The sequence below is a fragment of the Onychomys torridus genome, chromosome 22, assembly GCF_903995425.1.
Source record: "Onychomys torridus chromosome 22, mOncTor1.1, whole genome shotgun sequence".
In the NCBI taxonomy this organism is placed as follows: Eukaryota; Metazoa; Chordata; class Mammalia; order Rodentia; family Cricetidae; genus Onychomys; species Onychomys torridus.
In genome coordinates, this window is record NC_050464.1 from 17,221,295 (window position 1) to 17,248,040 (window position 26,746).

At 48.9% G+C, this 26,746-nt stretch overlaps 1 protein-coding gene across 1 annotated transcript; it reads left to right on the forward strand.

Moving 5' to 3' along the window:
- The first annotated feature begins 2,722 nt into the window (after positions 1 to 2,722).
- Positions 2,723 to 23,672, forward strand: Prkrip1 (PRKR interacting protein 1). The gene is made up of 6 exons (XM_036172271.1): positions 2,723 to 2,909; positions 3,959 to 4,037; positions 5,956 to 6,056; positions 10,632 to 10,717; positions 13,169 to 13,236; positions 23,298 to 23,672. The coding sequence occupies exons 1-6, from the start codon at positions 2,775 to 2,777 to the stop codon at positions 23,393 to 23,395; spliced, it is 567 nt and encodes a 188-aa protein (XP_036028164.1). The 5' UTR covers positions 2,723 to 2,774; the 3' UTR covers positions 23,396 to 23,672.
- Positions 23,673 to 26,746: the final 3,074 nt, after the last annotated feature.

Consider the following 26,746-nt stretch of genomic DNA (forward strand, 5'->3'; position numbering starts at 1 on the left):
GCTTCAGCCTTGAGGAGACACCATGTAAACAGCCCTACCAGGGTCTCATCCCATCCACCATAAGTCCTGTCACGACTCAGGCCCTCAAAGATCAAGAGACAGACCACTGGGCTTGTGTCTGTGACTCTGACCCAAGCAGCTTTCCCACGAACATTAGTTCCTGCTCTGTTTAATCAGCATTATAGAAGAAGAAGAGGAGGAAGAGGAGCTGGGTGTGGGCGGTGGTGCACGTCTTTAATCCCAGCACTTGGGAGGCAGAGGCAGGCAGATCTCTGTGAGTTCAAGGCCAGCCTGGGCTACAGAGCGAGATCCAGGACAGCCAGGACTGTTACACAGTGAAACCTTGTCTTGAAAAATCAAAATAAATAATTAAGTAAGTAAATAAATGAATGAATAATAAAAATAAAAGAAAGAAAGAAGGGAAGAGAGAGAGAGAGAGAGAGAGAGAGAGAGAAAGAAAGAAAGAAAGAAAGAAAGAAGAAAACCTAACAGCTGCAAAGACCACCAAGTGCACATCTCAAGTCATGGTTAAGCATTAGCATTATGGGTGTTTTTAGGAAGAGGGTGTCAGGAAGGATTGTTAAGAGGTTTAGGCTTCTGGACGGTGATTTGCGGAGGATTTAAGTAAGGGTATAAGGGTGCTTTATTAGGGAGTGGGGTCAATTTGCTGATTATATTCTTCCTCCCTCACACAAGGTCTCTCTGGGCAGCCCTGGCTGTCCTGGAACTTACTCTGTATACCAGGTTGGCCTCAAATTCACAGAGATTCTCCTGCCTCTGCCTCCCAAGTGCTGGGATTAAAGGCATGTGTGCCACCACCTGGCTGCTGATTACATTTTTTAATGATAATATTTACAGTACAGGAATTGGACCCTGGGACTTGCACATACTAGGCAAGCATGCTCACTCTAAGTGACACACCCAGCCCCCACTGATGGATTCTAGGCAAGTGCTCAGCCACTGAGCTTGACATGTAGAGATGGCTGGCCTTGGACATGGCTTGATATGGAACTTGATCTGTAGACCAGGCTGGCCTTGAACTCATAAAGATCTGTTTGCCTCTGCCGCCCGAGTTCTGGGATTAAAAGTGTCTGCTACCATGACCGATGTCTTTAATTTTTTGACACAGGGTCTTGCTATGTAGCCCTGGCTGGCCTTGAATTTTCTATCCTCCTGCCTCTGCCTCCTAAATACTAGGATTACAGGTATGTGCTTTGGCACTCAGCTGGACATTTTGATTTTTGGTTTTTGTTTCTTATGGTACTGGGAAGTATTAGAATACAGGCCTGGGCCTTTATGCTATACCCTAGAGCCTGAGTCAGGTATGCCTCCAGCAGCTCTCTCTGGGACAGAGTTCACAATCAGTCCATGCTGGGACTTGGCAGCTCCCAAGTGATGGCACCTTGCTCCTCTGTGCTTTGTGTCACGTTCACTGTGCTGAGCTAGATCACATGATGCTAACCTTTCTGCTACCCCTAAAAGATTATAAAAAAAGATTTTTTTCTTTGTTCTGGGGAGTTGGTCACTCCTGGGGGGATGCTTGGAAAAGTTATTCTGAATGCTATTTTCTAAAGAGGCCCCTCTGCACTCCTACACACACACACACACACACACACACACACACACACACACACACACACATTCCCATCTTTCTCTTATTCCCAGATTTAGTGGCACCCCTCTCCAGGCTTCAAAGGGAAACCTCTCATTCCCTTTAAGGCCCCATCATGTTCAGAGCTCCATATATTACATTATTTCTGTCTAATGCTCCCTCTCCCATCTCGAGGCCCAGTCAGCTCTGAGGCCCATTCATTATAATAGGCCTCTTGAAAGGTCTCGTCTCAGTGTCCTTAAATACAAACTATTGTGTTATCCTCTCATCTTTATCATCTGGATCTAACGCAGTGCCTCACATATGGTCCTCCAAACACTCTGCCCGTGGACAGCCCAGTTCCGTCATTCTCCATTACTATAGTCGGTATGTAAAATCAGGTAGAGGCACCTTCGAGTGAAAGCCTTGAAGTGAATTCCCGGCCAGCTCCTAGACTGGAGTGGCAGCTGTCTTTATTCTCCTCAGGACTCGTATACTCAGCCTCGATTGGTGGCGCTGTGCTTTCAGAGTGGCCAAGGTGATCGGGGCTGTCCCAGGAGTTCAGCTATGTTTTTATGCTGTGTATGAAAGAAGATCGGAGTACGGTGTGAGGCCAGGTGCAGAGGCAGAGCTTCTAATCCCAGAACACGGGCAAACATGGCTCTGGCAGGCCTTGCCCTTCTCCCTCATTCCCTCTGCCTTGCCAAAAACTGTTAGATTTCACTCCAAAAGCTAGCCACCAAGGTCTGTTCCCTTATTTGGCCTCTTCCTCCTCCTGAGGCTTGACTACCAAGATCCAGCTATCAAAGTATTGAAGTCCAGCAAGAAGAAGCCCCGGGGACCTGAGAGGTGGGGTCAGGCCACTCATCACGAAAGGCCGCCTCTTCCCCTGGGGACGTGAGCGCCAGGCAGCCCTGACTTGTTTTGAAACAGGATATGAAATTACGCTGCTATGGCCCAAACTAAGCCACAGCAGCCTCGCGCTCACAAATCTTCAGCAAGCTGGCAAGGCTGGCCGCACCGCCCCTTCCTCTGTAGAGAGAGTGCGCACGCGCAGCCGGAGAGCAGCCCCACCCCCACCCCCAGTTCTGGGAGTGCGCGTGTGCAGCTGGCGCGCCCTTCTGTCGTCATCAAGACGGGCGGCCGGTGGCGGCGCCGCTTGCGAGGAAGTTAGAAAGCCGCTATGGCGAGTCCCGCCGCCGCCGCTGCCGCCTCTGTGAGACCGCCCAGGCCCAAGAAAGAGCCGCAGACTCTTGTGATCCCCAAGAATGCGGCCGAGGAGCAGAAGCTCAAGCTGGAGCGGCTCATGAAGAACCCGGTGAGTCGGAGTGGGCTCTGCGGCCCGGCCCAGCGCCTTCACCCCTCCAGACTCGGGAAGGCTGCACTCAGTGCCCCAGAGCGGGCCTGGGACGGAGGAGCTTCGTGGCTGGCCTTCTCCTCCAGCGCAGCTGCATGAAGGGCGCTGTTCAGTCCTCCATGCCCTCCTTCCTCTTAGTTTTCTTTGTGCGGTACTGTGGCGTTGCGCATTCTATCCACGCTCCTACTGAATCGACTCTGTAGTATAGGCAGTCCTCAAATTTGGGGTCCTCCTGTCTGATCTCCCCAACTAGCCCTGCACTACTGCCCCAGGTTGCTTCACAGCCTTTTCTGTTTTAACTTTTTTGTTTTGTTTTGTGTTTCGAGACAGGGTTTCTCTGTGTAGTTTTGTGCCTTTCCTGGAACTCACTTTAGAGACCAGACTGGCCTCGAACTCACAAAGATCCGCCTGCCTCTGCCTCCCGAGTGCTGGGATTAAAGGCGTGCGCCACCACCGCCCGGCCTATTTTAACTTTTATAAGAATAAAAGCGATAGAAGCTGGACATGAGGTGCGCACCTGGATAATCCCAGCACTCTCGTGGCTGACACAGAAGATTGCTACAAATTCCAGGCAAGCCTGGTCTACATGGTAAGTTTCAAGCCAGCTACACAGTAAGACCTGTCTCAAAAACCAACAAAAACCAAAAACCAAAACAAAACAAAAAACAAGAATCTGTGCCTTAGGAAAAGTGTTTAACTTCTCTTTAGAGCACCCATTATTAAAGAAGCATTGGCCAACAAATTTGGAACACATCACTCTCTACCTCCCAACCGGGCCTCACAAAGACAGCTCACTGAGAACTCTTTTTGTCAAGAAAAGGTTGGCTCTCCTTTCACAGTGACTTAGATTCCAGACTTCAGCAGCGTGGGAGAGTTGTGGCGCATGTTAGACTCCACCGTTTCCAGGATGAAGTAAGCTCAGGGTTTGAGAAGCCCACCCATTTGTGTCAGGTCACAAGAGATGTAACTTCTTCAGCAATCATGTGTTTATAAATGCTTTTCTGTTGCAGGACAAAGCAGTTCCAATTCCAGAGAAGATGAATGAATGGGCTCCTCGGCCTCCTCCAGAATTTGTCCGGGATGTCATGGGTACTGTCTGTGTGTGTGTGTGTGTGTGTGTGTGTGTGTGTGTGTTGGGGGGGGGGCGGCAGTAATAATTTTAAAGGAGAAATATGAAAATTGTTGGTACTTGCCAACTAGATCTTTGATAGGAAAATTGTTTTTGTCTTTACAGTGGAAGGGTTTTATGGTTTAACACTAGATAATGGTTGGCCAGTTATTCTTAGGTAGTTTTGTTTCATGTGGTTAAACCGTTTTATTCAGAGGCCTTAAAAAGTTGGTACCGGCCAAACAGGTCCACATAATTAGACAAACTAGTCAGGATAGATCTTCCAGACTTCCTTTATGATAAAGGTGTTTGTTTATTTTTTGAGATAGGGTCTCACTATGTAGCCCAGACTGTGCTTGAACTCAGAATCCTGCCTCTGCCTCCTAAGTGCTGACATCACAGGCTTTTACCATTGTCCTAGAGTTACTATTGCTGTGATGAAACACCATGGCCAAAAGCACGTTGGGGAGGCAAGAGTTTATTTGGATTAAACTTCCACAATTTAGTCTATCATTGGTGCAGGACAGGAACTCAAGCAGGGCTGGAACCTGGAGGCAGGAGCTGATGCAGAGGTCATGGAGTGGTGCTACTTATTGGCTTTATGACTATGGCTTGCCCAGCCTGCTTTCTTATAGAACCCAAGACGACCAGCACATAGATGGCACCACCCATAATGGTCTGGGTCCTTCCCCCATCAATTACTAATTAAGAAAATGCCCCATGCCTTTAATCCCAGCACTCGGGGGACAGAGGCAGGCGGATCTTTGTGAGTTCGAGGCCAGCCTGGTCTACAGGGTGAGAAAGGCGCAAAGCTACACAGAGAAACCCTGTCTCGAAAAACCAAAAAGAAAAAAGAAAAGAAAAAAAGAAAATGCCCTACAGCCAAATTTTATGGAGGCATTTTCTCACTAGAGGTTCCCTTCCTTTCAGATGACTAGCTTGTATCAAGTTGACATAACACTGGCCAGCACAGTGATCAGCCCTCTTCTGGTCTCCTCCTCACGCACACATGCACACATAGACACGTACATATGCACATAAACAAAAGGACATAGTGGAACCAGGTGGAGAAAAGGCTTCTCAGGTTTACTACTGACTTGCGTGTGCTCCCTCCTTATGCCTCAGTTTACCTCAAGGCTAACTAGACGTGGTCAGTCAGCTCTCTGCCTAGCTCTGATATTCAAATGGCATTTACCCAAATGAACAAGATGCAGCTCCCCATCCCTCATTGACTGACTTGTCTTCCTTCTGTCCCTCGTGCTATTACAACCATATGTTTTAACTGTCTCTGTATAGTTATTCATATGTTCTTGTGACCCACTTCTTTTCACTGGCAGTATCAGAAGCATTTTTTGAACTGTTAGGAATCTAGCTGGTCACATGTGAAATCCTGAGGGAAGCCATGAGTCCTTTCTAGATGGCTGGTTGTTAAACCGCAGTCTGCTCCTCCTCTGCTGTCCTATAGAAGTTTTGTTCTGAGCCAAGGGTTTGTTGTGTAGCTTAAGCTGTCCCTGAACTCAGTCCTCCTGCCTCAGCCTCAGTATTAGGGTTATAGACTTGTACCACCACTGCTAGCTTAGAGTGGGATTTCCAGCGCCTTCATACTCATACAAGTCATTCAATAGTGCCTACCATGTGCCGCATGCTGTCCTGGCTAGGATACAGATAGAAAGACCCAGTCCATACAGTACCTTCCGTTTGTTCTTGTCTCTAGTCTCTTTGGGTTAAGTGCAGCTAGTGTTGGTAAATGGATTCCTCCTCCTCTCCTCGTTCTCCCTTCCTCCCTTTTGTGGTCCTGGAGATTAGATCAGGACCTGTGCCTGGCAGGCAAATGGTCTGCTTGTGTGTTCTGTGCCTAGGCTTGGCAACTGAGTTTCATGGAGACCGCTCTGGCTCTAGGTTCCAGTGCCGGGGCTGGCAGTGGAGAGTTCCACGTGTATAGGCACCTGCGGCGGAGAGAGTACCAGCGGCAAGACTACATGGATGCCATGGCTGAGAAGGTTAGTGAGCCACAGAACCCAGTGACGCTGGGTCAGACTTGACACAGCTGTTGACCCCAGAAGAATGATGTGTGTGAAAGGGGACCACAGAGTTCCTGTCCCCCTCTTCCCCAGGCCACTTGTCATGTAGTGTGGGCTTCCACACCATTGGGGACTTCCTCCTGTCTTTTCTCTCTGTTGGGCTGATGTCTCATGCAGTTCACTGTGGTTGGTGTAGATAGTCATGTGTGTCCAATGTCTGCTTCTCAGAGGACTTTAGTGTTCTTGGTGCTTATATTTCCTCATGATAGGTGACAGATAATTTGTTATTTTTAAAGAGTTTAAGAATTGCTTTAGGCTGGGCAGTGATGGCACACGCCTTTAATCCCAGCACTCAGGAGGCTGAGGCCAGTGGATCTCTGTGAGTTCAAGGCCAGCCTGGTCTACAGAAAAGAGTTCCAGGACAGCCAAGGCTACACAGAGAAACTTGTCTAGGAAAAAAAAAATGAATTGCTTTAGAAATTGTGCTTTAAGGGGGAAGGAGACGTCTCCGTGGGATGCGACTAGAACGGACCCAAACACTCTGACTGAGGCCAACCCGGGGCCCAGATGCTGATCCTGCAGATCCTGCAAAGCCCAACAACTTAGATGTGTTGCTGAGATTGCCCTACTGATCAACCTGTTCAGCTGAGATCCATTTGGGAGAGGTTTTGAAGCCTGCAGCCTTCAGTCTGAGGAAATAAGATTAGCTGAGGAGTTGGCAAGTGAGCAAAACACGACCCGAGAACACAAAAGAAGGAGCCGTGCAACCACCGAACCAGATCACCAGAGTCATAAGCCCACCCTACACTGGCTGGGAACAGGTAAGGCTCCATCTCTGGACTGGCAGACTAGGTCTCTAGCCCCTAGGCCCCAGCCATCGGAGCCCCAGGGACCAGGCAGCTACCTTTCCCTACTCCCTTACCAAAAAAAAACAAAAAAAAAACAAAACAAAACCAACCCTTGAGAACCCAACAACCCTGGAGTCATAAGCCTACCCTACACCAACTGAGAACAGCCATTGGAGCCCCAGGGAGCGGACAGTGGCCTCTTCCCCTGTCCCCTCACCAAGAAAACCATCCCATAAAACACCAACAACCACCAGAGCCATAAGCCCACCCTGCACCAATTGGGAACAACTGCTCCCTGAGACAGAACCTACTAAAACTGATTGAACTAAGCTGCTTCTGGAGAAACAGAGCCCAACAGCACCGATTTGACCAAGAACTCTTAGTGGACAAAGACTATCAATTAGAGCAAGAGAGCACTTTCAGACACAGGTACCGCCTACACCGAGCAGAGGAAGTGATGAGTAGACGCCAGTGCAAAAATATAGGCAACATAAAGGCCTATATGACAACATCAGAACCTAGTGATTCTATACCTGCAAGACCTGAACATACCAAGGCAGAAGAAGCAGAAGAAATCAGTCCTAAAAATGATTTTAAGATGATAGGGCTGGGAATTTAGCTCAGTGGTAGAGCGCTTGCCTAGCAAGCGCAAGGCCCTGGGTTCGATCCTCAGCTCAAAAAAAAAAAAAAGATGATAGAGTCCCTTAAAGAGGAAACGAAAAATACCCTTAAAGAAATGGAAGAAAAAACAAACAAAAAATTGGAAGAAATCAAAAGAAAGACAAGAAAAAGTAATTAAACAGATGAAAAAAACAGTTCAAGATTTGAAAATTGAAATCGAGACAATAAAGAAGACACAAACTGAGGGAATGCTGGAAATAGGAAATCTGACTAAACGAACAGGAACTACAGAAACAAGCATAACCAACCTAATGCAAGAGCTGGAACAGAGAATCTCTGACACTGAAGACACAATAGAGAAAATAGATTGTCAGTCAAAGGAAACACTAAAGCCAAAAAAGTTGTACAAAACGTCTAAGAAATTTGGGACACCATGAAAAGACCAAACCTAAGAATAATAGGGATAGAAGAAGACCAACTCAAAGGCACAGAAAGTATATTCAACAAAATCATAGAAGAAAACTTTCCTAACCTAAAGAAATTGTGCTTTAAGAACCAATAAGAGTGTCAGGTGTGGTAGCACACTTTAGTCCCAGCACTCGGGAAGCAGAAGCAGGAGGATCTCTGAGTTCTAGGCCAGCCAGGGCTACAAAGCAGAGACTTTGTCTCAAAAAAAAAAAAAAAAAAAAAAAAAAGTTAATGGCCGGGCGGTGGTGGTGCACACCTGTAATCCCAGCACTCGGGAGGCAGAGCCAGGTGGATCTCTGTGAGTTCGAGGCCAGCCTGGACTACCAAGTGAGTTCCAGGAAAGGCGCAAAGCTACACAGGGAAACCCTGTCTCGAAAAACCAAAAAAAAAAAAAAAAAGTGAACCATTAGGAGCTGGACAGAGTGTCATGGGCCTGTATTCCCAGGTGCCAGGCTCAGGCTAGAGAAATTCTTGAGTTCCCAATTTCAGGGTCAGCCTAAGTGACATAGTAAGCTCTTGTCTCAAAACAACAAAATGACAGCTGGAGAGATGGGTCAGTGTAGGTGGAGGTTTCCTCTTCCAGCAGCCATTTCCCAAATAAACACACTGAGGCATATGTTAATTACAAATGGTTGGCCAATAGCTCAGGCTTATTACTAACTAGCTCTTACAACTTAAATTAACCGATTTCTATTTATCTGTATATTGCCACATTGCTTGGGGATTTACCTGCCCTCCAGCATGTCTTGTTCCCTCTACGCCTCCTGGCAACTCCTGAGACTCCGCCCTTCCCAGCATCTTCCTAGTCTGGCTCTCCCACCCAGTCTCTTCCTGCCCAGCTATAGGCCAGTCAGCTCAGCTTTTTTTTTTTTTTTCCAGAGCTGAGGATCGAACCTAGGGCCTTGCGCTTACTAGGCAAGCGCTCTACCACTGAGCTAAATCCCCAACCCCAGTCAGTTCTTTTTTAAACCAATGAGAGTAATACCTATTCACAGTGTACAGAGATTGTTCTACAATAGATCAGTAAAATGCTTGTCTTGCAAACATAAGGACCTGATTTCAGTCGCCAAAACCCAGGTGTGGGCAGGGGGAAAAAAAGCTAAGTGTGGTGGTGGATGCTTGTAATCTCGTCATTGAGGAGATGGATTCAGGCAGATCCTTGAGTATTACTTACCAGCCAGTCTAGCCTAACCATTGATTCCCAGGTCTTAAAAGCCAAGCCAAATGGCAACCTATGAATGACACCTGAAGTTGACCTCGGGCTTTGAAGCCATGTGCACATATGTGCTCTCACATATATGTGATCCTAAACATACATTGTTATGTACACATGTAAACACACACAACCACACAAAAACTGTTAAGCAGGTGCTGTGGCTGTGGCTTGGGGGTAAAGCCCTTGCCTAGCTTGTGTGAGGGCTTAGATTTAATCCTCAACACTGCAGAGTCACAGTGTGCCTGAAAGAGCAGAGCAACATGAAGCATTCTGGGTTGGTTTTGTTCTGGAATGTGCAGGTGTAGGTTTTATTGAGCAGCTGTTGCCAGGCTAGCTGGCTCTTGAGCTTCGGGGATCCTCCTGTGTGCTCATCTCTAGCCCTTCACTGGAACTACAGACTATCCTGTCCACCTCTGACATGGGTTCTGTGGATCCAGACTCATTCCTTACACTTGCGTGTCATAAGAATATTCAAATCAGAGGGGAGGAGGCAGTATCTGGCCCCTCCCTCCGAGGTCCCGGTGACAAACCACAGTTCTCCCTGGGAAGAGTGAGCTGTCAGGGCTTACTTACCAGCATGGTGAGGTTACTGAGGGAAGCACTGCACTGGAAAGTCTTCATCCCGAGTGAAGGATGGCTTTCTTCCCCGCCATCTTCTTCCTACTCTGTCCCAGCCTATACACTCCAGCCCCCCAAGACCCCCAAGGCTATGTGTGGTTATGGCAGAATTACATACAGCGGATTGGGGGGGGATACTCAGTGGTCCTCCTGTCCCCTCTTTCTGTGAGGGAATGGCAACAGGCCCAGTGGAGCTGATCTCACAAGCAGGCCAGGACGAACTCAAGGTGGCAGTGTTTGGCTTGGAGAACAGTGCCATCTGACACATGATACATGCCTTGTCCACTGAGCCACCCACCCTTCCAGTGCTGCTCTAGAGTCGTCCTTTAATGACTGTGCATTGGGCTCCCCTTCTCTAGCCCTTCCTTCTGCTGAGCTCTGGTTACTGGCTCCAGTGCAGGCCATCAGAGCTACCCCTCCTCAAAGAGTCTCCCTCTCTCTCTGCTCTCTGTTCCTCCCTCCCCTTCTCCCCTTCCCTCTCCTCCTGTGCCCCCTCCCGTACTGCTTTTCTCTCCTCCACCCCGTTTCCTGTCTGCACCCACACCAGTTCCGTCCTAACTGGTCGCAGGTTGTGTCTTACATCAGTGGTGTCTCTCTGACAGTGTTACCTTGCCATCAGAGCTGTGTATTGATTACCTGTCCCACCCGGAGCAATCTGTGAAGGAGACCTGGGTGGTACCTATGGCGCCCCTAAAGTGTGCCTGTGGAACTTGAACTCTCACACTTCCTAAAGCCTGTCCAGCGCAGGGTATGTCTGAGTGGTGGGATGTTTTGTGTTTTCAGCAAAAACTGGATGCAGAGTTTCAGAAGAGACTGGAAAAGAATAAAGTCGCTGCAGAGGAGCAGACTGCAAAGCGCCGGAAAAAGCGGTAAGGGCTTTTTGTGACCCTTGTGCCTACAGGCTGGAGGTGGGCAAGTGGATGGTGGGGAATGAGCCAAGTCCTTACAGCAGCGGGTGTTAGGATGAGGGTATGCGGTCCTAGCTACCAGGTAGGCCAAGGCAGGGATTGTTTGAGCCAGGAGTTCAAGACCAGCCTGTGCCAAATGGTAAGACCCCATCATAGAACAAACAAACAAAAAAAAGCAAAAGGGTTGGTGACAGGGCTCAGCAGGTAAAGATGCTTGCTGCCAAGCCTGAGGTTCAATCCCTAGAACCTACATGGTGGTTCTTAAAAGTTGTCCCCAAGCTGGCCATCATGGCTCACACCTTTAACCCCTGCACTCCAGCAGCAGAGGCAGGTGGATCTCTGTGAGTTTGAGACCAGACTGGTCTACAGAGTGAGTTCCAGGACAGCCAGGGCTACACAGAGAAACTCCATCTGGGGGTGGGGGGACACTAGAAAGTAAAAAAGTTGTCTTCTGACCTCCACATGAGCTGGTCTCACACACACACACACACACACACACACACACACACACACACTCACTCACACTCACACTCTCTCTCTCACACACACACACACACACCATATACAACATCTCACACAAACAAATGTGTGAATAGACGGCTCAGTAGCTTACAGCTCCTGCTGCTCTTCCAGAAGTCTGGGTTCATCTCTCACATCTGTGATGTTGGGCAACTCACAACCACCTGTAACTCTAACCCCAGAGGATCTGATGCCCTTTTCTGGCCTCCATGGGCATTGCACTTATGTTCATGTATTCACGCTCAGACACACATAATAAAATGAATCTTTAAAAAATAAACCCGCTGGGCAGTGGTGGCGCACACCTGTAATTTCAGCACTCGGGAGGCAGAGGCAGGTGGATCTCTGTGAGTTCGAGGCCAGCCTGGTCTACAGAGCTAGTCTAGGACAGGCTCCAAAGCTACAGAGAGAAACCCTGTCTCAAAAAAACAAAAAACAAAAACAAACAAACAAACAAAACCCACAAAACCAAAAAGTAAATAAATAAACCCTCTGCCAGGCAGTGGTGGCCTACGCCTTTAATCCCAGCACTTGGGAGGTAGAGACAGGTGGATCTTTGTGAGTTGGAAGCCAGCTAGGTCTACAGAGTGAGATCCGGGAAAGGCGCAAAGCTACACAGAGAAACCCTGTCTCAAAACAAAACAAAGGGGCTGGAGAGATGGCTCAGAGGTTAAGAGCACTGGCTGTTCTTCCAGAGGTCATGAGTTTAATTCCCAGCAACCACATGGAAGCTACAACCATCTGTAATGAGATCTGGTGCCCTCTTGGTGTTCAGGTACAAGCAAGCAAGCAGAACACTGTGTATAGATAATAAATAAATAAATCTTTTAAAAAAATGGTATCAAAAGACCAAATAAATAAATAAACAAACAAACAAACAAATAAATAAATGAATGAATGAATAAATGAATGAATGAATGAGCTGACCAGCCCTCAATGGGCGGTGGTGGCACACACCTTTAATCCCAGTACTTGGGAGGCAGAGGCAGGCGGATCTCTGAGTCCAGTCAGGTCTATAGATTAAGTTCCAGGGACAGCCAGGGCTGCACAGAGAAACCCTGGTTGGAAAAACTTAAAAAGAAAAGAAAAGAAAAAGAAACAACAGCCCCTCCAAACAGAAAATTCACTTGTGTAGCCAGCAGGGGCTCTGGGTGGGCAAGTCCTAAGATGAGCTGAGAGGAGTGACCTCTTGCAACACCTTGGAAGCCACATACACGTCCCCCATGCTCCTTCAGCCTGTTCCATCTCCAAAAGATACGAGTCAGAGCTTTGGTGACTGTGGGTTTCCATGTCTCCCATCATTTCTGCATTTTGTTCATGTTTGCCTTTTGAGATGGTCTTGCTGTATAGCTTAGGCTGGCCTTGAACACTGATCCCCTGCCTCAGTTTCCTTTCTGTGTTTGGACATTGGATTTTTGAGACTCTTGCAAGCAAACTTCTCATGTGACTTTTTTTGGGGGGTAGACACTTTTTGAGACAGGGTTTCACTATGTACCCAGGCTGGCCTTGAACTCTTGATTCTTCTGCTTTGCGCCACCAAATCCTGGGCATATAGATATAAGCCACCACACTCGGGCTTCTCCTCAGAGTTTGATCTCGACTTAACTGTAGGCTGGCAGACTCCCTTTTCTAAAGGACGTCTTATTTTAAGTGCCTGTGTGTCTTCTGTGGGATTGTGCGCGTGGCTGTGAGTGCTCCTGGGGCCAGAGAAGCTGGAGCTGCACAGTTCTGAGTTGCCTGACACGGATGCCGGAGGCTAAACTCGAGTCCTCTAACTTGAGCTGTGTCTGCAGCCCGTCACTGTAACATTTGCTTTGTTGTAAAGGTAGCATAAGTAGATGTCTTTCCAGAACACCCACTGAGGTAACCACTGTGTATGTCTCCCATGTGCAGCCAGAAGTTAAAAGAGAAGAAGTTAATGGCGAAGAAGATGAAACTTGAGCAGAAGAGCCAGAAGGAAGGTGAGCTGTGTCCACATCTTGGTGCTAGTCACCGTCTCTGAGGTGGCAGCTGATCTGCGTGTGTCGTGTCAGAAAGCCCCAGGACTCAGGAGGCGGAGATGGGTGGATCTCTGTGAGTTCAAGGCCAGCCTGGTCTACATAGTGGATTCCAAGTGAGTCATGGCTCCGTAGAAAGACCCAGTCTCAAAAAAAAAACAAAAAGAAAGCAAGCCGGACTGCCTTAAGCAGAAAGGACAGCTCACCATAGGCCGTTGGTAGCTTTTGGATTCCTGGTCACCAGTGTCACCCCTCTGTCCCCATCCTCACACTGCCTGTGCTCCTCAGGTGCCTCCAGCTGCCCACCAGCTGCCCACCAGTTGTTCTCCACCTTGCCTCATTTTTCCCCTGGGAGGAAGGCCTAAAGGGCTGTCTCAGCATCTGGAAGTCTTTGTTTTGTAGTTATGTACACATCTGCATATACATACTTGGGTGTTTGTACATGTGTGCCTGTGCCCGTGGAAGCCAGAGGCCAGTGTCAGGTTCCTTTTCCATGGCTCTCTCCCCGACTGAACTCCACTAAAGCTGGAGTTCACTGATTTCACTAGGCTGCCCGGCTGACAAGCCCCAGGGTTTCTCCTTTCTCTGTCTCCCTAGAGCTGGGATTTCAAGCACACGCTGCCACGCCTACTTTTTCCATTGGTGCTAGGGTCCAAACTCAGGTCCTCATGTTAGCAAGGCAAGTCCTTGTACTGAGTGACCCATCTCCTAATCCTCTTGTTTGTTAGTTTTTGAGATGGGGTCCATGTAGCCAGCCTGGCTCAGTCCCACTGTGCGGCCAAGGCTGAGTGAGCTGTCACTCCAGCTCCACCTCCTGAGTGCAGGATTCTCCCAGTGAGGTCAGGGGTCAAGCTGAGGTCACCCGGCTTGACAGCAAGAGCCTTCACCGACTGAGCCATCTATTGTGGCTTTGGTTTGTTTGTTTGTTTTAGTATTGGTTGTTTTGCTTGAGGCAGAGTCTCATGTAGCCCAGGCTGGCCTTGCACTCTGACCCTCTTACCTCTATCTCCAAGTTCTGTGATTACAGACCTGCTTGTGGTGTTTTCAATTCCCTGCGTTTCATAGACTTGAAGCTCTGTTCTAGGGATTCCTGAACAGGCTGCTTTCATGGTCAACTTAGGGTCTCACCATCTTAAACAGGACGTGGGAATGTCCTCCACAGATGTCCTCACTCTTAGTCGGGTGGGGGAAGGACATCTTCTGTTCGTCTGGATCGTTCCTAACCGCCCACCCACAGCTGTCTCCCCATGCTGTCTCCAGTTTGTGGCCGGTCCTATCTTGTGGGTTTTGTTCCGGAGCCATAGTTTCTAGGGAGTTCTGGAAGCCCCGTTAGATTCTCATCCAGGCTCTCATTTCCTTGCTGCAGTTGGACCATCCTATTCGTGGTTTTAATTTGTTTCTGTTTGTTATTTTTGAGACACGGTCTCTATGTAGCCCTGGCTTTCCTGGAACTCATGTAGACCAGGCTGGCTTTGAGCTCACAGAGATTCACCCGAGTGCTAGGATTAAAGAGTGTGCCAGCGCTACCATGCCTGACTGCCTTCCCATTCATTTCAAGACTGGGCCACTCTTCCTTTCTGGAAAAAGTTTAAACCAGATGTTGTCTTAGTTTACTTTCTGTAGTTGTGATAAAACACCATGACCAAAAGTAACTTGGGTTTATGTCAGCTTACAGTTGTACTCAGCATGAAAGGAAGTCAGAATCGGAACTCAAGCAGGGAGCTGATGCAGAGGCCATGGAGGAGTGCTTCTTACTGGCTTGTTCTCTGTGACTTGTTCAGCCTGCTTTCTTTCTTTTAAGGTTTATTTATTTATTTGTTTGTTTGTTTATTATGTATACAGTATTCTATTTGCATGTGTCCTTTCAGGCCAGAAGAGGGCACCAGATCTCATTACAGGTGGTTGTGAGTCACCATGTGGTTGTTGGGAATTGAACTCAGGACCTCTGGAAGAACAGCCAGTGCTCTTAACCGCTGAGCCATCTCTCCAGCCCTCAGCCTGCTTTCTTATAGAAGCTAGGACTGCCTGCCCAGAGATGACACTGCCCACAGTGGGCTATACCCTTGCACATCAATCATTCGAGAAAATGCCCCCACAGACTTACCTATGGGCCAATCTATGGAGGCATTTTCTCATTTGAAGTTCCTTCTTCCCAGATGACTGACTTGTGTCAAGATGAAGAAAACACCAGTCAACACAGTTGCCTAGTTCCAACGCCTGGCCTGTCTGGGCCTTGGCCCCTGGCCTGTCTGGGCCTTGTCTTTTGTTGATTGTCTTGTACCAGCTGGGCTTTCTGGCTCTTCAGAGGCCAAGTCATTTTCTACTGTATTCTGGGTTTTTGAATGGCATCACACAGGGCTCTGGTCTTGTTTCTATTTCTAGTGGGTCATTGACTTGGCTGTGTTCAGCGAACAGATTCTAGCCTTCCCGTGGGTTGTGGTTCTGTGTCCAAGTTACTTAGAGTATTTGCTGTGCTCTCCAGGGATGACCCAATAGTGCCGCCCAGGGGCCAGTCAGAGTTAGCTCTTTTGAGTGTCATTAAGGTAGGGCATGCATACTAAAACTGTCCTTTTGGTAGAACTGTGCTGGGGAAATGTAGTGGTATGTTGTTGCTGCTGCTGCTGCTGCTGCTGGTGTGTGTGAGAAAGAGGGTGATAAAGTGGGCCTGAACTGTATAGCACGTGACTACTTTGTTTTTATTTATTCTAGGGTGTGTGTTTGTGTGTAATCACACACCCTACACAGTAGCTAGAGGACAGCTTTCAGAAGGCGCTGGTTCTTGCCTCCACCCTCTGCCCCATACAGCATCAAGGCCAGCAATGCACTACAGTGATGCCCTGTTACACACGGACAAAAGCAGGGAAACTCCACTGTGTGAGGTTCTCAGAATGCCAATGCTAGAAGCACAATGATGGAGCCCAGATTTGGGAGACAGACGGTGGGAAGTTGTTTAGTGGGCTCGTTGCAGTGTGGGAAGACCATTGGACCTGGACATGGTTGTGATGACAATATTAAGAGAGTATTTAGGGAGACATGGTGGCACACACCGTAAATCTCAGCACTTGGCAGGCAAAGGCAGGCCCACCTCTGAGTTCAAGGCCAGCCAAAGGAACATAGTGAGACCTTGCCTCAAAATAAATAAATAGATAAATGAATGAATGAATGAATAAATAACATAGTGAGACCTTACCTCAAAATAAATAAATAAATATAGAAAAGTAAATAAACAAAACTTGGGCTGGCCATGATGTCACATGCCTTCTATTCCTAGCCCTTAAGGGACAGCAAGGGGTGAGCCAGCAAATCTCTGGTCAGCTAGAGCTACATAGAAAGACCTTGTCTGAAAAAATGCCATGCTTGGGCTGGGGCTGTACTGAGTCGGCTAGTGCTTACCTGGCTTCCATCCCAGCACTGCACAAAAACTAGGCTTGGTTATGGGCATCTCTAATCGCGCGCTCAGGGGGTGGAAGCAGAAGGCTCAGCAGTTCAAGGTCACCTCAGCTGCAGTGAACAGATGTTATCGTTGGTACAGTGTGTGGACCGCTTGTGCATATGGAAAATTATCTGGTTGTGTGTGATTTGTGTTGAACAGTAAAAGGAAGTCTGGGGATTGTCAGCAGTGATAATTATCTCCTTATTTTCCGTGTTGCGAAAGAGTAAGATTTCTAGTTGCCTGGTTGACGTGAATAGAATTTGATGTAGTGCTGCGGGATGGGCCACAAGGTGGCCCCAGCACACCATGAGCTCCTGTAGCATGGGCAGCTGCCTAAGGCTGTGTTCTGTGCTGTGTAGTGACTCAGTCATCACCCTGCCATGGAGGACTTGTGTCTGAGGGACAGCGCTGGCTTGGCCGTGAGCCAGTTTGGATCCTCCTGAGTCCCTGAGCTCCCCCCTGAGGGTGTCCTCACCGTGGTCTCCCTCTCTAGCACACTGCTGCCCTCCAAGGGAACCGAAGTGACCTTAAGGCCCTTGTTCCTGGACAGAGCTAGAGCTCTTCCCCAGCCACTGCCTGGTGCATCAGAAGCAGCTGCTTCCTCTTGATCATTGCAGAAAAGTGTTTCCTGGCACTGCCAGATGGCCCCTAATCAGAAGGGCACAGAATTCCCTCTGAGGTAGAGCTGTTCTGAATGGCACCTAGAGTATGGGAGCAGTGTTCAGAGCCACAGACTTCAGTGGAGGACTGGAAAGCTGCCCTGTTTTTTGTGTCCTTTGATCATGAAGCCACTGGACTCCCTGCTTGGGACTCTTCAGGAGACATCGAGAAGGACAAAGTGGAGAGTGGTGACTACAGTCCTTAATAAAAATAGCGGCTTCGGGGTTGGGGAATTAGCTCAGTGGTGGAGCGCTTGCCTAGCGAGCGCAAGGCCCTGGGTTCGAGCCTCAGCTCCACACACACACACAAAAAATAGCGGCTTCATGTTAGTGGTTTTCTTGCTTTCAGATTTTTTCATGCATGTGCCCTGTTCATGTTAACACCAGGCTGGTCTAATTTTACCACAGGACTTTGTATCATAGACAGTTTCCCATGACCTTGCCATTCCATACATAGGACTAGGGCTTGGGGGTGGGATTTTTCTTTTCTTTTCTTTTCTTTCTTTTTCTTATCTTGTCTAATCCACCTGGGGAAAAACAAAACCCAGAACCCTGTCAGCTTCAGTTGCACCGCTGATTTGTCTGTGAGCAGACTAAAATCTCCAAATGGAGCCGGGCGGCGGCGGCGGCTGCGGCGGCAGGGGTGCACGCCTTTAATCCCAGCACTCGGGAGGCAGAGGCAGGCGGATCTCTGTGAGTTCAAGGACAGCCTGGTCTACAGAGTGAGATCCAGGGAAAGGTGCAAAGCTACACAGAGAAACCTTGTCTTGAAAAACCAAAAACAAAACCCAAAAAGGTAATGGAAGGATGTAATTAAAATACATATCAGGCCACGCTTGTACTGTAATTCCAAGAGGATTGCCGGAGTTTGAGGAGAGTGGTGATGTTAAAAGATCCTGTCTCACATAAACAAACCCAACCCCAAATGTCAAACACCCTCCTCCAAAAAGAGTGCCATTCCTTCTTTGTGTTTCGGGGGAGAATTTTTCTTTTTTCCTTTCCTTTTTTTTTTTAGACAGGGTAGTCTGATGGTTGGAATGAAGGGGCCCCTGTGGCTGCTGTGTTTGAATGCGTGATCATCAGTTGTTACTGTTTGAAAAGGATTAGGAGCTGTGGCCTTGTTGGGGTAGGTGTCCCTGGGGATGGGCTTTTCGGTTTCCATTGTCTCTTAACTCTCTACCTCCTGCCTGAGGATGAGGATGGAAAGCTCTTAACTACTTCTCCAGAGCCTTCCTGCCTGCATGCTAGCATGCTCCCTGCCCGAATGGTAATGGACGAGGCTCCTGAACTGTAAGCCAGCCCCAGCTAGATGCTTTCCTTCGTAAGAGTTGACTTGGTCATGGTGTTTCTCCATAGCAATAAAACACTAAGACAGAGTCTCATTATGGAGCCCTGGCTGCCCTTGAATTCACAGAGGTCTGCCTGCCTCAGGTCCCTATGCTGGGATTAAATGCATATGCCACCATACTTTTTTTTTTTTTTTTTTAACTTTAGATAAGGTTTCAGGCTGGTTTCAAACTCACTGTATAACTGAGGTGGTTTTGAACTTTGTGATCCTTCTGCCTCTCCCTCCCAGATGTGTGTTGTCAGGTCCAGGGGTTTGTGCATATATATGACTTTAGGGTTTATTTGCTGGGGTACTCTCCAGCTTTTTTAAAATGATTTATTTTACTTTAATTATGTGGGAGGGGGTGGGTAAAGTGTATAGATATATGCTTATGAGTGTAGGTGCCCCACAGAGGCCAGAAGAGGGCATCCATTTCCCTGGAGCTAGAGTTAGAAACAGTTGTAAGCCATCTGGTGTGGGTGCTTGTAACAAGCTTTCTCAAATGTATCAGACTTTCTTTTGTGGGACCGCCAACTCCCCAATAATAACATGGAGAATTATTATTAACTATACCGGGTGATGGTGCACACCTTTAATCCCAGCACTTGGGAGGCAGAGACAGGCAGATCTCTGTGAGTTTGAGTCCAGCCTGGTCTACAAAGTGAATTCTAGGACAGGCTTTTCTCCAGCTAGCTCTTAGAACTTAAATTAACCTGTCTATTAATTTACATTCTGCCACGTTGCTTGGTTATCTCTGCTTTGTACTGTATGTCCAACTTCTTCAGAGTCTCCTGGCGTCCCCGCCCCTGTTCTTCCCAGAATTCTCTTTCCCTGGAAGTCCAGCCTATTCTCTCCTGCCTGGCTATTCAGCTCTTAATTAAACCAATCACAGTGACACATCTTCACACAGTGTAAACAAATACTCCACAGCAGGTGCTGGGAACCGATCAGGTCATTTGAGAGAGTAGTAAGTACTCTTAGCTGCTGAGCCATCTCTCCAGTCCCTCCAGCTTGCTTTCTTTGTTTTTTTTTTTTGTTTGTCTTGTTTTTTTGTTTTTGTTTTTGTTTTTGTTTTGTTTTGAGATAAGGTTTCTCTGTGTAGCCTTGGTTGTCCTGGAACTCACCCTGTAGCCCAGGCTGGCCTCGAACTCAGAGATCCTCTGCCTCTGTGTCCCAAGTGCTGAGATCAAAGGCATGCGCCACCACACTCAGCTTTCCAGCTTTCCTTAAATGCACTCTGTTTTAAAATGTTTTCTAGGCTTGAACCCAGGGACTTGCACATGCCAGGCAGTCACTCTACACTGAGCTGTATCTTCAGCCCTACAATGGTGTTAGACTCCCGGAAAACTGGGATGGTGATGTAGAGCGCTCATGGACCCGAGTCCCCTATTTAACCCCAGATCTACCTTCTGTGGATAGCTAGTGTCCCTCCTTCCTCCTGTTGAGAATTCAGCAGAGCCCCACAGTGTGTTCAGTCACCCTGTGGCCTTCGGCTCCACTGACAGCTTCCCAGAGAGCTGCTGGACAGTGCGCCACTGTCTTCATACTCCTGCACATCCAGGCTGGACAGTGGGGGTTGTGGCAGTGGTTGTCGGGGTTTTGTTTGTTTTGTTTTGTTTTTGTGGTGCTGGGGATGGGAGTCATGGCCTCTCATGCTAGGCAAGCCCTGCATCGTGGAGCTGCATCCCAGCTTACAGCTGTTAATGTTGATGTTGGCCACACCACAGGATAGTGTTTATCAGGTTTTCCCACCATAAATTCACTGCTCTTCCCCCAAATAACTTACCTTCTGGAAGGAAGTCACCATGTGCAACCCATACCTGAGGATTGAGGTCCAGTTAGGCCCCTCCAATCTGAAGGCAGAGATCTACAGACATCCACTCAGGATAAGCATTTGTCTTTGAGGATGAATCAGTGTGTGGACTGGTCTTCCTTTACCTTGTTGGTCTTCCTTTACCTGTTGCTGGAATTGTCTGTTGTCCTATGATGAAGCCCTAGCCTCATGTGCCTACCTACCATGAGTCTTCAGCACCTCCTTACTTTCTGGTACTCTAAGCTACTCCAGGCCCATCCTGAGGATTGCCTGTTCTCAACATAGCCCGGCTGTTGGTCCAAGACATCTGCTTTCTTTTGTTGGCTTAATGTTAGAGAGCAAGATCGTGGGGGTGGGGGTGGGGTGGAAGGCATCATCTTTGACTGGTGGAGCAAGCAGTGGTAGGCAGTTCTGATCTGCGAGTGTCCTAGACTGTGTGCCCACTGGCGGCTGTGACATTGCTAGGTAATCTCCTCTGGTGAGCCCACCATCATACAGTAGAGTCCATCAGTTGACAGAGGTGTGTGTGTCCAGAGCAATGCCTAGACACTTTTGCTCATGTTGCATTTGTTTAACTCTGTGAAGCTGTGTTACTCTACCTGTGTAAAACACCGGATGGTCTAATAAAGAACTGAACGGCCAATAGCGAGGCAGAAGAAAAGATATGTGGGGCTGGCAGGCAGAGAGAATAGAGAAAAGGAGAAGTCTGGGCGGGAAAAAATCAGTGAAGGAGAGAGGAAGGAGGAGGACATCAGAGGCTGGCCACCCAGCCTCACAGCCAGCCACAGAGTAAGAGTAAGATTTTCAGAAGTAAGAGAACATGAAAAGCCCAGAGACAAAAGGTAGATGAGGTAACATTAGTTAAGAAAAGCTGGTAAGCCAGGTGGTGGTGGCCCACACCTGTAATCCCAGTAGTCAGTAAGCAGAGGCAGGTAGATCCCTGTGAGTTTGAGGCCAGCCTGGTCTATAGAACTAGTCCAGGACAGACTCCAAAGCTACAGAGAAACCCTGTCTCGAAAAACCAAAAACAAAAAAAAAAAAAAAAAGAAAGGAAAGCTGGCAAGAAACAAGCCAAGCTAAGGCTGGGCATTCATTATTAAGAATAAGCCTCTGTGTGTGATTTATTTAGTAGCTGGGTAGCAGCTCCCCCTCCCCCCAAAAAAAACAACAGCCCACAGTGAGTTAATCATGAGTTTTGACATGTCCAGCTTTACCCATCATTACTGGGTCCTTGTAGCTTTGTCCACCCTACTACACACATCCGTCAACCTTGTTCACTTCCGGCACATGCTGTACTGCTTGAGGATCTTTGCCTGTAGCCATAGACCCCACTCATTTCTAGCACTGCCTGGCCAGCACCACCCCACCCTTTTGTAGGTCGGTTGGACTCCGCATTCCATCCTAATCCCTGACCTAAGTAACTTTAAAGATTTTTTTTTTTTTTCGAGACAGGGTTTCTCTGTGTAGCTTTGCGCCTGTCCTGGAACTCACTTTGTAGACCAGGCTGGCCTTGAACTCACAGTGATCCCCCTGCCTCTGCCTCCCGAGTGCTAGGATTAAAGGTATGTGCCACCACCGCCTGGCGATTTTTTTTTTTTTTAATTTATGTATGTCTGCACTTAGGCAAGTATGTATAGACCCCGTGAAGGCCAGGGGAGGTGCATCAGATCGCTGGAATTGGAGTTCATTTTTTTTCTTTCTTAGATTTTTCAATTTTATGTGTAAGTGTGTTTGCCTGTGTGTACATATGTGCATCACATGTGTGCCTGGTGCCTGCAGAGATCCAAAGAGTGTGTCAGGTCTCCTGGAACTGGAGTTATAGATGTGAGTGCTGGAAACCCAACCTGGGTTCTCCGCATCCAGTGTTCTGAATTACACCATCTCTCCAAGCCCCAGTGCATGGATTTTGTCCAATGCATAGTATTGGGAGTCCACCAGGAAAATATGCAAAGTAGCTTCACTGCCCTGAAAAGTCCCTGGTGAGTCAGCTGGGGCCCCCCTGCGCTGAGGACCTCCCCCGCCTCTTTCCAGCCAGCTCCCACCCACTCTCCTGTTCTCAGGACAGGAGGAGGGGCTGGGGACAAGGTGTCTCTGTGCTGTTTTTTCTGGGCTAGCTTAGCTAGCAGCAGTATTAGAATATAATGTTAAGAGCTGTCCATAGGGCAACAGGAGAGGGTCCCTGGGCTGTGTTTGAGGAAAGCCAGGAAGGAGGCCAGCATTGGTGTTGTGGGCACAGCCCCTGGCTTTGTGGGCTTTTGTTTGTACGTGGTTTTGAAGATCCTCTTGCCATCTGCACTGAGAACCTGAGACGCAGGCAGGGGAGGCTGGCAGCCCAGTGGGAGATGTGAAACACCTGGATCTCTTTTCATGGAGCCCCATGATGGACAACAGCCACGCACTCAGCAGGCCTGGCTTGTGGGTGTCTGGCTCTAATGTGCACGGCCAGATCTTTTTGGTGAGGCTGAGGTGCCCTCTCAGAGCAGTGCAGATTGCTTTTGTGGCAGACCCTCCATACAGCGGCATTGAGCACTGGTGGGCACAAAAGTCACCTCTGGCTCCTGGCTGTTTCTACCCAGGAACAAGTATATCCTTGGCTCTCCTCTTTTTGAGACAGGGTTTGCTGCCCAGTCCAACTCACTATGTAGCTGAGGATATCCTTGAACTTTTTATCATCTGCCTCCATTTTGAAAGTGCTGGGATTATAAATACAGCTTCTACACCTAGACCCTTCTTTATTTAAACCCCCCTCTTTTGGATCTTTCTGCTTATGATTTGAATGTTGTATGGTTACAGAACCCAATCAGTGCCAGGAACAGCGTGCCAGCAGCTCTGAGGATGCATCTGGGACAGAGGAGGAGGAAGAAGAGCCCAGCATCATCATGGGGCGATGAGGACGTGAGCCCAGCTCGTTCTCTGACCAGCTTCGGGAAGGAAAGGAGGCCCAGCTGCCAGACTGGCTGTGTTGGGAGATGGCAGAAGGCTCCTGCGTCCCTGCTTGCCTAGGGAGCAGAGGGACCTCCCCTAGACATTTGCAGACTGTGTCCTGCCTTGCTCTTGCTGAGGGGGAATGCTTCACCTTCCCCCAGTGCTTGTGCCCTGCTTGAACAGTGATGAGCTCAGGCTGGTTTCTGCGAAGGGAATTTTATTTAGTAAAGAGCAGAAAACCTATAGGTTTTGTCCATATGTGCGGGATGTTCATTACCAAAGCCTCAGAGAAACCATGAAATGATGTAGAGACTGAGATTTGGCAGACCTCCCTCCAGACCTACCCAGGCACATGGTCTTGGCTCTGGGGAAGGCCTGCACTTCGGGTGCCCAGCCCTGTCCCTTTATGGAACAGCAGGCTTTGACGCTGGAGAGCTGTGCCCGCCCAGCCGCTCTCTGAACCTGTATGAGCTGACCAGGGCCTCAGTAGGAGGCTGGGCAGAAGGAGAGAGGCTCCGGGAAATAGCGGGAGATGGGAGAAAGCAGGGAGTAATGACCAGAGAGACCTGGGGGACAGACAGGTACTGGCCAGAAGCTTTCTTCCCATCCTTAAGTCAGAGGAGATCTAAGCTGAGGGGAGCGGAGAGGGTGGACCTCTTGGGGGTGGAAGACTCTCCTGTCACCAGGGTTTGGAGGCAGCCAGTCCCCCCTCCCAGTGTCCTTGAGTTACTGTGGTCCAGTGCTGTGAGTACTGGCCCTGAATGCAACCAACAGCCAGCCGCAGAGTAGAGGCCGAGGCATCGTGCCGGGGAGAAGGGAGGCGACCCAGGACCGACCGCCTTGGTCCTCGGAGCCATCAGGCCAGTGGGGTGACGGACAGTTTCTAGTAGAGCCCTGCCTCTGTGTCTGAGGTGTTTCCAGTTCCCGAGTGTGCCGTGTGCCGTCCATGGGTGTTAGCAGCTTGAGTGGAAGGGAAGCTAAGAATGTCGTCGTCTCCTTTGTGAGTGTGTGTTGCTGTTCTTAGACAGCCTGCACGTGTTTGTGATGTGCTTTGATGGTGTTTACTCCATTCTCTTAGCCCACCCCACACCCCCACACCCCCACCCCAGCCCTTTTCCCAGCACACTCCTCTCCTGCTTTCATGTCTTGTTTTGGTGTGGCGTGCTGACTTCCATTAATTGCCTGAGTGAGCTTGGGTGGTGGGTTATTACCAAACATGGGAGCCTTTCCAGGGGCTATGCCTCCGAAGGAAATGACTCTCTCCCCTCTTTACTTCTGTAGCCCAGATTCCCTGGTCCCACTCTGAGCCATGTGACATCCATGATAACCCCTGTCCCTGGAGCAGTTGGAGTCACATGAGATAGATCTTCATGTGTGTCAGGACTGGCCTGGTGGTTCTGTGCTTTGCTTTTAATTCTTCTTTACCCGTCTGTGTCAGGGTTCTTGTGTTGAGCCTGCAGCCAGACCTCAGGGGCTTTTGCTCTGCTGGATGAGGGCTGCTGAGGAGTAGGGATGAGCCCTTCTCTCTGCTGCCTCAGAGCCGGGGACAAGTCCCTTCCTGCCTCTGCCGGTTTGCCTGGCCAAAGCTGCACTCAGCACTTGTGTCCGCAGCCGGGGAATGACTAAAGAGAAGGGTTGCAGCTGACTGCTGCTGGGGAGGAGGAAGCGTCTGGGGAGGCGTCTCTGGCTAAGGGGTTATCAGTTCTCCGGGTTAGCTGACTCTCCGTCGTCTTCACTGTCATTTGGGGAAATGGAGCAGTTAGGTGGCGTCACTGAGGCGGGTGGCTGGTACTGCCAGCTGCCCCCACAGCCACAAAGAGGAGGCTTGTATCATTATGTGCTTGTTGAGGGTTCACAGTGGAGAGAATCCTGGCAGTGAACCCCAGGCCGCAGATAGCATAACTGTCTCAGAAAGCTTGCATGCAAAGTGTAGCCATCTTACCCCAAACACACCTAGTCTCTCCTGCCCTCAGAAGCTAAGCATGCTTGTCCTGGTCTCCTCGGGAGGAGCAAACCTTGTCTCTGAGGATCCTGATTTACCTACAAATCAGGCATTTTTCATTCACTCTCTTGACAGACAATGTGCTAAGCACTTTGTGTGACAGCCTGGTCATTTAGAGTAGAATGTTCCTTACCCTTCCGTTAGATTTCTCATGGAATTTCCCAAATAAGGTTTCTCTGGGGTCGTTGTGGGTGTGCTGTCCTGGGGAGAGTTGCCTGGTGCTGCCAGGGCTGAGGATGGACGGCCCTCCTTTCATGAGCTGTGGCACATGGTGCATGTGTGAGTGAAGACTGTTCATGAACGTAAGTGCACACTCAGAGGCCAAAGGGCGCCACTGTCATGCTACACCTGAGACATTGACTGAGCCTGGAATGAGGCTGGTGGCTGGCAGGCTCCACAGTCCTCTTCTCTGACCTCCACAGCACTAGGGTTACAGGCATGCATACCAGCTTTTCCTGGGTGTGGGGATTTGAACTCAGGTCCTCATGCTTGCTCAGCAAGAGCTCTTACTCACTGCGCCGTTTCCTCGGCCCTCATAAGATAGAATTGAGAAGGGCTGGAGAGGTGGCTCAGTAGGTAGGAGTTCTGATTGCTCTGGCGGAGGACCTGGATTTGCTTCCCAGCACCCACGTAGCAGCTCGCAACCCCATTCATTAATTCTTGAGGACCTGGTGCCCTCTTCTGATTTCCATAGGCACTAGGCGAGCATGTGGCACGTGCAGGCAGACAAAACACACTTAAAATCTAAAAGAATAGGTTAGCGCCCACCCTCATTATTCATGGATTCCTATTGTGAATTGCCTGTTCATTAAACTCTAGCCCACAGGTCCATGCTCGTGTGCTTTGCAGTCATTTGCACATGCACTGTCACAGTTTTAGTGGCCTGTCCACACGTTCCCAGACGAAGTTCCTTGCTCAGCTCATACAATCGGTCTGTCTGATGTGTTCTCTGCCTTTGCTTCTCTTGGCAGCTTTGCTGTTAAAAGACCTCTCCAGATGTTGTGCTGGGATGTTGTGTAGTGTTTCTAAGAGTCAGAGCCCTGGCTTTCACCCTCTAATAGTATTTGTCAACCTGACTCAATGACACACATACCTGGGAAGAAGGCGCTGAGTTGGGGAATTGCCTCCATCAGATTGGCCTGGGGATGTATCTATGGGGCATTTCTTGATTGATGACTGGTGTGGAAGGACCTAGTCCACTGTGGGCAACTGTGGGCAATGCCATCCCTGGATAAGTGGGCCTGGGCTGTATAAGAAGAGAAGCTGAATGAGCCAGTAAGCAGCATCCCTCCATGGTCTCTGCCTCAATTCCTGA